At 35.6% G+C, this 14,124-nt stretch overlaps 1 protein-coding gene across 1 annotated transcript; it reads right to left on the minus strand.

The window, feature by feature from the left end:
- Nucleotides 1-245: 245 nt before the first annotated feature.
- LOC113189233 (solute carrier family 25 member 33) lies at nucleotides 246-1,081 on the minus strand. Its single transcript, XM_077796900.1, is given in 2 exon segments — nucleotides 246-901; nucleotides 904-1,081. Coding segments are annotated over 2 exon segments (834 nt in total).
- Between the last annotated feature and the right edge of the window lie 13,043 nt (nucleotides 1,082-14,124).

Here is a 14,124-nt window from a genome sequence, read left to right on the forward strand (position 1 = left end):
CTTGTTTGCACATTTCTTCAAGGTACTATACTGGATATGTTTGTGAAAAACTAGTAAGGGGGAGTCCAGTATCTGGAATGCTGGTATCTTCTCGGCCAGTAGCCAAGTAAATAGGGTGACATGAAAATAGGAAGTTTGTCTACATTGGACTCTTTTGCTGACAGTCTTAAAATCAGCCATGGTGAAGAGGGCTTTTCTGTGGAGAAAGGGGGTGCCACTTTATGATGAGCTGGGCTGAGAGTCCTCTATAGAAGGTGAGGTAGCCTTCCTCCCGGAACACCAGGCAGCTGTCTGAATGAAGGACTTGTACTTGGTGCCCTCCTCTTGGAGCCGAGACTAATGACCTGGTGTGGATAAGCAATGCAGGAGGCACATCCCTTAGAAAGAGCAGCAGCTGCCATGAGTCCAAAAAAACTTATGGAATTTTTCTCAGTTCCACTTGTGGAAGAGGCTAATGGATCTTCTTTCAGATACTTCTTTAAACTTTCATAAATAGCAAAACAGATGATAGTTCCTGAGATTCCAACATATGAGGCAGTTAGTCCTCTATAGAAGCCATGGATGCCCTCTGTCTGGTAAACATATCCAGTGTACTGGAGTGTGTTCATCTTCTTGGAGCCCCTTATTTTTCCCTCTAGCTGCATCTGAGTTTGAACCATCTATATAGGATTCATTAAGGAATTTGTGACAAAAGCTGCAGAACCAGCTGAGAAAATATGCACAATATTGCTATTAGGCACGAAAATGTCATTAAATTGCTCTTTGGAGTGACATGCAAAGTACACAGCCCTTGATGGTGCCACTCCAACCAAATTTGGACCCAATCCTCTAAAGAGTGACTTTGGTCCTTCCTTCTCCAAGACCGACTTCAGAACCTGTAGGAGTCCAGGTGTCACCAAGTCGGTCTCACCATTACAGCTCCATTAATGCTCCCCAGATGAACCTGAGGATAATAGACTGTCCAGAGAGGGAGTCTTAAAGACTGTAGCCTGGTCTTAATGACTTCTAGTGGGCAAGTGAAAATAGCACCAACTGTGCTCCCACACCAGCCACTAATTGTTAAGGAGAAGATGCCTGGCATCCCAGTCCATGCGCACTGGGTAAAACCGACCCTGCGCGACGCATGGGGGCGGGGGCGAGAGGGGGGTGGGGGAAGAGGCCCCCACCCCTCCCCCCCCATGCTGATCCCACCGAGGAGGCCGCGTTGGGGGGCTGAGAGGTTGGGCGGCAGGGCACTCGGGCTTGGCCTTAGGCTCACCTGCCAGCGAAGAGGGGAAGCAGCGTGTTCCCCTTCTGCTGGGTGCTGAGTGCCCTGGCCATGGCCTCCCTGGCTCTGCGGCCCGCCACAGCCGCTGGAGGGATGCGCGAGGTCCGGGTCTTCTCGCCCGCTGATCTCAGGAGGCCCACTGGACCTCCACGTGCCCGCGGGCTCCGCAGTCCCGCACCGCCCCCCCCCCCCCGTGGCATCGCCGCAGGTGCCTCACCGGCCTCTGCCAAAATACAGTTTTTTTTTTTTAAAGAAACTTAATGACATATAAGAGAATAAGACAGACAACACAATGAAAATTTGAAGACTATTCTTGATATAAATGAAAACTCAGCAAAGGGGTAGAGACAATGAAAGTGAACTAAGCAGAAATCTAGCTGAAGAGCTTAATAAGCACAAGTAATAAAACCATGGAGAGAGAAAAGGAGATCAAGTGTAACATGTAACTTGAAGACAAATCTTTTGAACAGATCCACTCAAAGAGCGATGCCTGGAAAGGAATGGGGGGAAAACAAACAAAAAAACAAACAAACAAAACCCTGCAAGGCTTATGAGAGACCCATAAGTAAAAGATACCATCACAGACATTTCTGAGGATCATTATGGATCATAGAATCATTTGCAAACTTTTGTTCCAATATGATGGCAAACCTAGAAGAAAAGGGAAGATTTTTAGACACAACCTACCAAATTTGAATGAAGACGATAAAGTAAACCTCAGCAGACCAATAACAAGCAACAAGACTGAGCAATAATAAAAAGCTTTCCCCCCCAAAAAAGTCCAGAAACCGATGAATTACCAGCTGTGTTCAACCAGACCTTTTAGTTTTAATTGTATTGTTTTTTATTTGTTCTTTTTAGTCGTACATAACAGTAGAATGTATTTTGACATATCATACATACATGGAGTACAACTTCCTATTTTTGTGGTTGTACATGATGTGGAGTTACACTAGTTGTGTATTCATTATTGAACAAAAGAAAGTTATGTCTGATTCATTCTATTCACTTTGCATTCTCATTCCTCCTCCATTGCTCCCACTCACCCTTGTCCAATCTAGTAATTCTTAATTCCTCCTTTCTCCACCCAACCCCTTCCTATTGTGAGCCAGCATCCACATATTGGAGAGAATGTTCAGCCTTTGGATTTTGAGAATGGCTTGTTTCACTTAGCATGATAATCTCCAGTTCCATCCATTTCCAAGCAAATTCCATGATTTTATGCTTTTTTATGGAAGAGTACTATTCCATTGTATATATACCACATTTTGAAATGTATTTATCTATTAAAGGGAACCTAGGGTTGTTCTATAGCTGAGTTATTGTGAATTGAACTGCTATGAACATTGATGTGGCATATTACTATGGTATGCTGATTTTTTATATATGACAATGGAATGCATTACAATTCTTATTACACATAGAGAGCACAATTTTTCATATCTCAGATTATATACAAAGTATATTCATGCCAATTTGTGTCTTCATACCTGTACTTTGGATAATAATGATCATCACATTTCACAATCATTAATAACCCCATTCCACTTCCCTTCCCCTCCAAACCCTCTGCCCTATTTAGAGTTTGCTCCCTCTTCCTATCCCACTATGAATCAGCCTCCTTATATTAAAGGAATATTCAGAATTTGTTTTTTTTGGGATTGGCTAGCTTCACTTAGCATTATCTTCTCTAACTCCATCCATTTACCTGCAAATGCCATGATTTTATTCCATTTTGTTGCTGAATAATATTCCATTGTGTATATATGCCACATTTTTTTTCATTCATTCATCTAATTGAAGGGCATCTAATTTGGCTCTACAGTTTAGCTATTGTGGATTGTGCTGCTATAAGCATTGAGGTGGCTGTGTCCCTGTAGTATGCTGTTTTTAGGTCCTTTGGGTATAGACAGAGGAAAGGATTAGCTGGGTCAAAAGGTGGTTATATTCGCAATTTTCCAAGAAACCTCCATCCTGTTTTCCTTATGGGCTGCACCAATTTGCAGTCCCACCAACAGTGTATGAATGTGTACCTTTTCCCCCACATCCTCACCAACACATATTGTTGTTTGTTTTCATAATACCTGTCATTCTGAACGGAGTGAGATGAAATATTAGAGTGGTTTTGATTTGCATTTCTCTAATTGCTAGAGATGTTGAACATTTTTTTCATATATTTGTTGATTGATTGTATATCCTCTGCTGAGAAATGTCTGTTCAGGTCCTTGGCTCATTGATTGATTGGGTTATTTGTTTTTTTAGTGCTTAGCTTTTTGAGTTATTTATATACCCTAGAGATTAGTGCTCTATCAGATATGTGAGGAGTTTGCTCCCAAGATGTAGGCTGTCTATTCACCTCACAGATTGTTTCTTTGCTGAGGAGAAAATTCTTAGTTTGATTCCATTCCATTTATTGATTCTTGATTTTCATTCTTGCACTATATGAGTTTTATTAAGGAAGTTGGGGCCTAATACCACATGATGGAGATTAGGGTGTACTTTTTCTTCTATTAGCCACAGGGTTTTTGGTTTAATTCCTAGGTCCTTGATCCACTTTGAGCTGAGTTTTGTGCATGGTGAGAGATAGAGGTTTAATTTCGTTTTGTTGCATATGGATTGCCAGTTTTCCCAGCACAATTTGTTGAATAGGTTATCTTTTCTCCAATGCATGTTTTTGGCACCTTTATCTAATATAAGGTGATTGTAATTTTGTGGGTTAGTCTCTGTGTCCTCTATTCTGTACCATTGGTCTATCAGTCTATTTTAGTGGCAATACCATGCTGTTTTTGTTACTATTGCTCTGTAGTATAGTTTAAGGTCTGGTATAGTGATGCCACCTGTTTCATTCTTCCTGCTAAGGACTGCTTTAGCTATTCTGGGTCTCTTATTTTTCCAGATGAATGTCATGGTTGCTTTTACTATTTCTGTGAGAAATGTCATTGGAATTTTGATTAGAATTTCATTAAATCTGTATAGTGCTTTTGGAAGTATGATCATTTTGATAATATTAATTCTTCCTATCCAAGAGCAAGGTAGATCTTTCCATCTTCTAAGGTATTCTTTGACTTCTTTCTTTAGGGTTCTGTGATTTTCATTATATAAATCTTTTACCTCTTTTGTTAAGTTGATTCCCAAGTATCTTATTTTTTTGAGGCTATTGTAAATGGGGTAGTTTTTCTCATTTCTCTTTCTGCGGATTTGTCACTGATATACAGAAATGCCTTTGATTTATGAATATTGATTTTATATCCTGCCACTTTGCTGAATTCATTTACTAGTTCTAGATATTGAATCATATCATCAGCAAATAGTACCAATTTGAGTTTTTTCCCCCATGTGTATCCCTTTAATTTCTTTCATCTGTCTGATTGCTCTGGCTAGTGTTTTAAGAACTATGTTAAATAGAAATGGTGAATGAGGGCATCCCTGTCTTGTTCCTGTTTTTGGAATTTCAATTCAACTTCAATATTTCTCCATTTAGAATGATGTTGGCCTGGGGCTTAGCATAGATAGTCTTTATGATGTCTAGATATGTTCCTGTCATCCTTAGTTTTTCTAGTGTTTTGAACATGAAGGGATGCTGTATTTTGTCAAATGCTTTTTCTACATCTATTGAGATGATCATGTGATTCCTATCTTTAAGTCTATCTATGTGATGAACTACATTTATTGATTTCTGTATGTTGAACCAACCTTGCATTTCTGGGATGAATCCCACTTGATTGTGGTGTACGATCTTTTTGATGTTTTTGTATTCAAATTTCCAGAATTTTATTGAAAATGTTTGCATCTGTGTTCACTAGAGATATTGGTCTAAAGTTTTCTTTTTTTGGATGTGTCCGTCTGGTTTTGGAATCAGAGTGATATTGGCCTCATAGAATAAGTTGGAAGTGCTGCATCCTTTTTCTATTTCCTGAAATAAATTGAAGAGTATTCGTACTAGTTCTTCTTTAAAGGTCTTGTGGAACTTGGCTATGTATACATCCAGTCCTCAGCTTTTCTTGGTTGGTAGACTTTTGTTGACGTCTTCTATTTTGTCTTTTGAAATTGATCTGTTTAAATTGTGTATATCATCCTGATTCAATTTGCGCAAATTATATGACTAGAAATTTGTCAATGCCTTTGATATTTTCTATTTTATTGGAGTTTAAGTTTTCAAAATAATTTCAAATTATGTTCTGTATTTCTGTACTGTCTGTTGTGATATTTCCTTTTTCATCACATAATGTTAGTGATTTGAGTTTTCTCTCTCCATCTCTTCATTAGCTTTCTAAGGATCTACCAATTTTATTTATTTTTTCAAAGAACAAAACTTTTTGTTCTGTTTTTTTTTTTGTTTCTTTTGTTTCAATTTCATTGATTTCAGCTCTAATTTTAATTATTTCCTGTCTTGTACTGCTTTTAGTGTTGATTTTTTTTTCTTTTTCTAGGACTTTGAGATGTAATGTTAAGTCATTTATTTGTTGACTTTTTCTTTTTTTAAGGAAAGAACTTCATGCAAGGAACTTTCCTCTTAGAGCTGTTTCCATAGTGTTCCACAGATTATGATATGTTGTATCTGTGTTCTCATTCACTTCTAAAATTTTAAAAATCTTTTCCTTGCTGTCTCCTGTAACCCATTGTTCATTCATTAACATATTATTTATTCTGCAGGTGTTGGAGTGGATTTTATTTCTTATTTTATCATTGATTTCTAATTTTCTTTCATCTAATCTGATAGAATTCAGGGTAGTATCTTTACATTTTTATATTTGCTAAGAGTTGTTTTGTGGTATGATATATGGTCTATTTTAGAGAAGGATCCATGTGCTTCTGAGAAGAAAGTTTATTTTCTCCTAGAAGGATAAAATATTCTATATATGTCAGTTAAGTTTAAGTTATTGATTGTATTATTGAGTTCTATAGTTTATTTGTTCAGCTTTTTTTTTTGGAAAATCTATGTAGTGATGAAAGAGATGTGTTAAAGTCACACAATATTATCGTGTTGTGGTCTATTTGACTTTTGAAGTTTAGAAGAGTTTGTTTGATGAACATAGATGCTCCATTGTTTGGGGCATATATATTTATACTTATTAAGTCTTGTTTCTGTATGGTTCCCTTGAGCAGTATGTAGTGTCCTTCTTTATCCTTTTTAATTGACTTTAGTTTCAAGTCTGCTTTCTTTGATATGGGGCTGGAAACCCCTGCTTGCTTCCACAGTCCATGTGAGTGGTATGATTTCTCCCAACTCTTCACCTTCAGTCTGTGGATGTCTTTTTCTATGAGATGAGTCTCTTGGAGGCAGCATATTTTTGGGTCTTTTTTATATCCAATCTGCTAGTCTATGTCTTTTGATTTGTGAGTTTAGTCTACTAACATTTAGGGTTATTATTGAGACATGATTCGTATTCCCAGTCATTTTTGTTTATTTTTCGTATTTAACATAACTTTTTTCTCCTCTCAGTAGATTTTCCTTTAGTGTAATACCTCCTTCTGATGATTTTCATCATTGTTTTTATTTCCTCTTCATGGAATATTTTGCTGAGGATGTTCTGTAGTGCAGGCTTTCTAGTTGTAAATTATTTTAACTTTTGTTTATCATGGAAGGTTTTTATTTCATCATCAAATATAAAGCTTAGTTTTGCTGGATACAAGATTCTTGATTGGCATCCATTTTCTTTCAGAGCTTGGTATATGTTGTTTTACAATCTCCTGGTTTTGAGGGTTTGTGTTGATAAAATCTGCTGAGATACAAATTGGTCTTTCCTGATATGCAATCTATTTTCTCTCTCTTGCAGCTTTTAAGGTTCTATCATTATTCTGTATGCTAAGCATTTTCATTATAATGTGCCTTGGTATATATCTGTTGTAATTTTGTACATTTGGTATCCTGTAAGCCTCTTGTATTTGGTTTCCCAATTCATTCTTCATGCATGGGAAATTTTCTGATATTATCTCATTGAAGAGATTGTGAATTCCTTTGATTTGAAACTTTGTACTTTCCTCTATCTCAATAACTCTTATATTTGGTCTTTCAATGCTGTCCCATAATTCTTGGATGTTATGTTCATGGTTTCTAACTGTCTTCACTGTGTAATCAACTGTATTTTCCAGGTTTTATACTTTGTTTTCATCATCTGATTTCTTTCTTCCAAGTGATCTAGTCTGTTGGTTATGCTTTCTATTGAGTTTTTTATTTGATTTACCATATCCTTTATTTGAAGGATTTCTGACTGCTTTTCTTTCAGAGTCTCTCTCTCTCTCTCTCTCTCTCTCTCTCTCTCTCTCTCTCTCAGTAATCTTTTGTTACCTGTATTTTCTCTCTTATCTCATTGTTGGAGTGATCAATTTTTGCCTGTATTTGCTCATTTAGGTCATTCTTTAGTTCACAGATCATTTTAATTATGAACCTTCTGAATTCCTTCTATGACATTTCATCAACTTTGCTGTCTGTGGGTTCTGTTATTATAGTTTCCTGGTTTATTTGGGACAGTTTCCTCCCTTGTTTTTTTTCATGTTGTCTGTGTGTCTTCCTTTCTTGCAGTGTGGATCTGAGGTATTACAGTTTCTTCTCCATATTCTTGTAGTACCCATGCAGATTGTCTCTATCTCACTTTGATGTTGGTCTTCCAGACCCTGCTGGTTTCCCTCAATGAACGCTACTGCATTCTGAATCTGGTTCCTGTGCAAGTTGGTGTGGGTGGTTCTGGGTCACTGGGTTTGACCTCCTTCAGTGGTCTGCCCATTGGAAGGGGCAGTCCTTCACCAGAGCCTAAACTCTCCCCTGCCAGGGGAGGGGTGAACTGAGCCTGCTAAGCACCTGGGACCCACACACCTGGTGTTGGTTGATCTAGTCCACAGGACTTGACCTCCCTCGGTAGTCTCTGGTATGCTGATTTTAAGTTCTTTGGGTATATGTCAAGAAGTGGGATAACTGGGTCAAATGGTGGTTCCAGTCCAAGATTTCTGAGGAATCTCCATACTGCTTTGCAGAATGGTTGCACCAATTTGCAATGTATGAGTGTCCATTTGTCCCCATATCTTCTTCAACATTTACTGTTAATTGTATTCTTGATAATTGCCATTCTAACTAGAGAAAGAAGAAATCTCAGTGTAGTTTTATTTTGCATTTTTCTGATTGCTAGAGACGTTGAACATTTTTTGGCCATTCATATTTCTTCTGTACAGTGTCCATTCAATTCTGTAGCACATTTATTGATTGGGTTATTTGGATTTTTGGTGTTAAGTTTTTTGAGTTCTCTATATATCTAGAAGATTAAATTTTTATCTGAGGTAAAGGTGACAAAGATGTTCTCCTATTCTGTATGCTCTCCCTTCATGTTATTAATGATTTGCTTTGCTGTAAAGAAATTTTTAGTTTGATACAATCCCATTTGTTGATTCTTGATTTTAATTCTTATGCTTTGTGAGCCTTTCAAGGGATTTGGTTCCTAAGCCAACATGATTCAGATTTGGGCCTACTTTTTCTCTCATAGAAGCAGGATCTCTGGTCTAATGCATAGATCCTTGATCCACTTTGAGTTGAGTTTTGTGCTGGGTGAGAGGTAGGAGTTTATTTTCATTTTGCTACAATGATTTTTAGTTTTTTCTCCAACAATTCTTGAAGAGGCTATCTTTTCTTGAATGTATTTTTATGGTGCCTTTGTACAATATGAGATAACTGTATTTATATGGATTTGCCTCTGGTAAGCCAGACTTTTTTAGAAAGAAGTGGTGCCAATATCTCTTGAATAATTTTATAAAACCAAAAGGGGAACACTCTCCAGTTTATTCCATAAAACCAATATCACCCTGATACTAAAACCAGGTAAAGACACATCAAAGAAAGAAAATTTCAGACCAATAATCTTGATGAATAAGAATTCAAAAACCCTCATTGAAATATTAGTAATTATTCTTTAAAAACACAGTTAAGAGAATTGAACATGATGATTCTATGGATTTCATCTCAGAGATGTAAGAATCATTCAACAAATGCAAAACAATAAATGTAATTCAACACATAAGAAATAAGAACAAAAATCATATGATTATCAATTTAGATGCATGAAAAATATTTGAAAAAATAAAGCACCCATTCATTTTAAAAACAGTGAAGAAAATAAAGATAGAAGAAACTTAAACATCATACATGTATACATAACAAAGCAAAAACCAACATCATATGGAATGGGGAAAAATTAGAAGCATTTTTTTCTAAAACCAGGATCAAGACAAGGATGTCAAATCTCACCAGTCCTGTTCAATATAATGCTTGAAATTTTAGCTGGAGCAATTAGAGAAGAAAAAAAATTAAAAATTTCTTATATTTTTCCTCAAAGGAAATCTAAACAAAAAGTGTAATACTAGTGAATCATAATAAGAGATTTAAAATTATACTACAGAGCTATGGCAAGAAAACTAGCATGGTACTGCAATAAGAAGTGGACAAGTGGACCAATATAATAAAATAAAAGACAGAAAAAAACCTACACAGATTATGATCATGTGACCTTAATAAAGGTGCCAATGACATACATTGGGAAAAAAGAGAATTTTAAAAAATGATGCTAGGAAAATTGGATATCCACATGTAGAAGACTAAAACTATATCCTTATCTCTAGTCCTGTACTAAAGTCAACTCAAAGTGCATTAATGCTCTAGGATTTAGACGCCAAACTTTGAACTCCTTGGAGAAAACACAGAAGCATCACTCCAACATATAACCATAGGGGAAAATTTTCTTAATAAAGCCCCTAAATGTCAAGAAATAAAACAAAAAATTTATAAATGGAATTGCATCAAACTAAAAGCTTCTGCATAGAAAAGGAAACAACTAAGAGTATGAAGAGAGAGCCTACAATATGGGACAAAACTGTTGCTATTATTCTTCTGAATAATTAATATCCAGAATACACAAAGAACACACACAGGAAAACCGATTTAACACCAAAATAACAATAACTTATTAAAAATGGGAAAATAAACTGAATAGACATTTTTAAAAGAAAAAGATCAAATGGCCAACAAGTATATGAAAAAGTGTTTGATATCTTTAGCTAACAGTGAAATTCATTAAGCTTTTATTTCACTTCAGGTACAATGGACTCATAAAGAATACACGTAATAGTAATGGCTTACCAGAACTTTTGGGAAAATGTACAGATATACATTATTGGAAAGACTGAAAATTAGTACATACACTGTGGAAATCAGTATGAAGTTTCCTCAAAAGACTAGGAATGAAACCACAATATGATCTAATTCTACTACTCCTCATAAAATTTCCAAAATAAATAAGGTCAGAATACTACAGCAATATGTGCATACCCATGTTCATAGCAGCACAAATTTAAAAAGCCAAGTTATGGAACCAGTTTATGTGTCCATCAATTGATGGATGAATAAAAAAAGTGTGGGATATGTACACAATAGATTTTATTTTTTTCTTTATAACGAAGAACAAAATTATGTCATTTGCAGAGAAATGGATTGAACTGGAGAGCATTATGTTGAGCAAAATAAGTCAGATATAATGGATCATAAATTCTCTCTTGTATGTGGAAACTAGACAGAAAAAAGTAGGAAAAAGTAACATCATGAAAATAGAATGAAGAACCAATATCATGGAACATGGAGATCAAGGAAAAGGAGGAGGGGAGAGGAATGGAGGGTGGAGGATGTAATTGAACAAATTATATTATGTGTCTATATACATATGTCACAATAAATTACACTATTATTTGAAATTATAAAAAGACTATATTACACTAATAAGTGAACAAATATTTGTTACAGAAAGATAAAAATGGCAAAATGCATAAAACCCATATGTAATGAAATGGTAGTTGAAAACTTACTAAATGTTATGAGAGATATGGACATCCAGGTTCAGGAAGCTCAAAGAACTCCAATTATATTCAGCAAAAAAATAAATTCTTCTCTAAGGCATATTATAATCAGGTTATCCAAAATATAAGAGAAAAAAAAAAGGAATTCAGAATACAGCACATATAAGGGAATCCCCATTAGACTAACAGCAGATTTCTCAGAAGAGACCTTACATAGCAGAAAAGAATGACATGATATATTGAAAATCCTCAAAGACAAAACATTACTTAACAAGAAAACTATACACAGCAAAGCTGTCCTTCAGAAATGAAGGACAAATAAGGACTTTGCAGCACAAGCAAAAGCTGAGAGATCTACTAACCACCATGCTAGACTTAGAGGAAATGCGTCAGAAAAATTCAGCATCAAGAGACAAAGGATAATAACCATCATCATGAGCATGCAAAGGTGTAATTTAGAAGAGCAGAAACTCAAAAGAGAAACAGAAGAATCAGGCAATGTCTATATAGAAAACCATCAAATCACAAAATCGAACAATAAGAGAGGAAGAAAGAACACAGAATTAGAAAAAACAAAACAACCGAAAAAAGTCAACAAAATCACAACAGTTCTTACTTGTCAGTAACAATCTTGAAAATGAATGGATTAAGATCTTAAATTAAAATATGTAAACTGTCTGTATTAAATGTAAATTGGAAAAAATACCTAATGATTCATTAGCTACAATTAACACCTTGATAGCTAAGACATGCACAGAGTGAAAGTGAAGTGATGAAAAATGATATTCTATGATAACGGAAACCAAAAGTGAGCTTACCTGTATCAGATAAAGTAGTCAAAAATTGTAAAAAGAGACAAAGGACAAGTGGCTATATAGTGGTACAGTTGTCAATTCCATAAGCAAAAATAACAATTGTAAATATATATGCATTGAATAACAGAGCACCCAATTATATAAAACTAACATTACTAAATCTAGAAGGAAGGGTAGACATCAATACAGAAGGATTTGGGGATTCTAGTACCCCAGTTTCACCAATAGATCTTCCAGATAAAAATATTAATGTAGAGACTTAGGAATTATACTATACTAAAGGCCAAATGGACCTAACAGAATCTATAGAACATTTAATAAAAAATGCAGAATATGTTGTTATTCTCATAAGTGCATGGAAAATTCTTCAGGATAGACTCGCTGTTAGGACACAAAGAATATTTTAGCTGATTTTTAAAAAATGTTATAATGTATCATCTCTGACCCCCATAGAATAAAATTACAAATCAATAACAAACATGTATTGAAATACCACACTGTACCCCAAAAATATGTACAATCACAACTCAACATTTAAAAAGGTTTTAAAAATTAAACAGAAAAAATTTAGAAATTGTACAAATACATGAAAATTAAACAGCATATCTATGAATAACAAATGGATCAATAAAAGAATCAATATGGACCCTTAAAGAATCTACTTACTCCTACCCCCAAAAAATAGATGATCTCTGATACCCAACCTGACAATGCAACTCGAGGAAGTGGAAAAGCAAGAGCTCATGTGAAAGTAACTGGTTCAGCACCAGCCCACACAGCATCAAAGAATTTATGGAAGCAGCTTGGATTGTGCATTATAAATGCACAGGGTGCTTAAAAATTTTCCCCAGTTAAATTTGTTTCTAAAAGTTTGTGCCCATTTCTTGTCCTTATATCAACACAGAATAAACCTCAGGAGAAAACAATCAATTGCTTCTTTAGGTATTTCCTGATATAATAGTCAGGTATGTGTGTTCCTATGGCATGGATGTTCTTAATTGGTCTGTTTAACTGCCCCACAGCCTAAAGGGCTTTGGGCTTAGTTCATATTCAGATGTCAATTTAGTTGATCTTATTGCCATGGCCTGGGCCATTTTCCAGAAATATAAGAGAATATAAAGTTATCTAGACTTCAGGAGAAGTTATAATGTCTTGTGGTCCCAGTTGAACAAACTGATTCATCTAACCATAAGAGAATGGCTCATCATGGAATCTGTTCTTTTCTGTTAGGAGGTCCATGACCAAGAACTTGCAATGTCCTGAAGGGAAGTCATAGCCTCCAATATTTCAACCCACAGGTATGTATTGGAGGACATAAACTCATCTCAGGCAGGACACTGGTTCATTAAAAGTGTAAAGACACATTGAAGTAACACTTAATTTTTACATACAAGTTCTTTGCCTATGTCCATATTAAAAGCCAAATTCAACACACATACAAACAAATTCTAAAATACTGAAATAGTATTTGTGGGGCCTTTTTGTTTGTTTGTTTTGTTTGTTTGTTTGTTTTGAGAACACACATTTAATCTCTTGGATGGTCTTTTGTGGCAATATGTTGATCAATCTGAGATCTTCTCAAATAATTTACATACTCCAAATGTGTGATGTATATTCATGTATATATATGTATATATATGCATGCATATATACCAATTATTTGGAGTGATTGGAGTGTGTTATATATATATATTTATATATAAATGTTATACTTGGTAATAGCCTCAGTTTGATCTTTCTTCAGAACCCAATATTGAGTTGCATCCGTAAGCTGGAAGAATATGAAACCATGGGTTCCTTTCCCCCAGCACACCAATTAAACAATAACTTATGGGAAAATTTCTTTTCTGAAAAATCTAGAAACTAATTGAGAAGGTTCTTCTCCTTAAGCAACTGTGAAACCAGACACATCAAAGTTAGGAGGTAAATTAGGAACACCTTCTCTCCAGTATCCCCACCTCTGGCACAGTACCATATGATTAAGAGAAAACTTTCTTGGTTTTAGATTTTCCAAGGACAGAAAAGTTGGGGCTTAGTGGTAGAGCACTTTCCTAGCATGGATGAGGCACTGAGTTCAATCCCTGGCACCACATAAAAATTAAAACAACTGACTCAACATGGTGGTGGGCAGGGAGAAGCGCTTTCAGAACCTCCTCAGCCACGCGGACAGAAAGACACATCAGAACGTTTGGATTCTACCTGCTGAGAAAC

The sequence above is a fragment of the Urocitellus parryii genome, chromosome 4 (genome assembly GCF_045843805.1).
Source record: "Urocitellus parryii isolate mUroPar1 chromosome 4, mUroPar1.hap1, whole genome shotgun sequence".
NCBI lineage: Eukaryota > Metazoa > Chordata > Mammalia > Rodentia > Sciuridae > Urocitellus > Urocitellus parryii.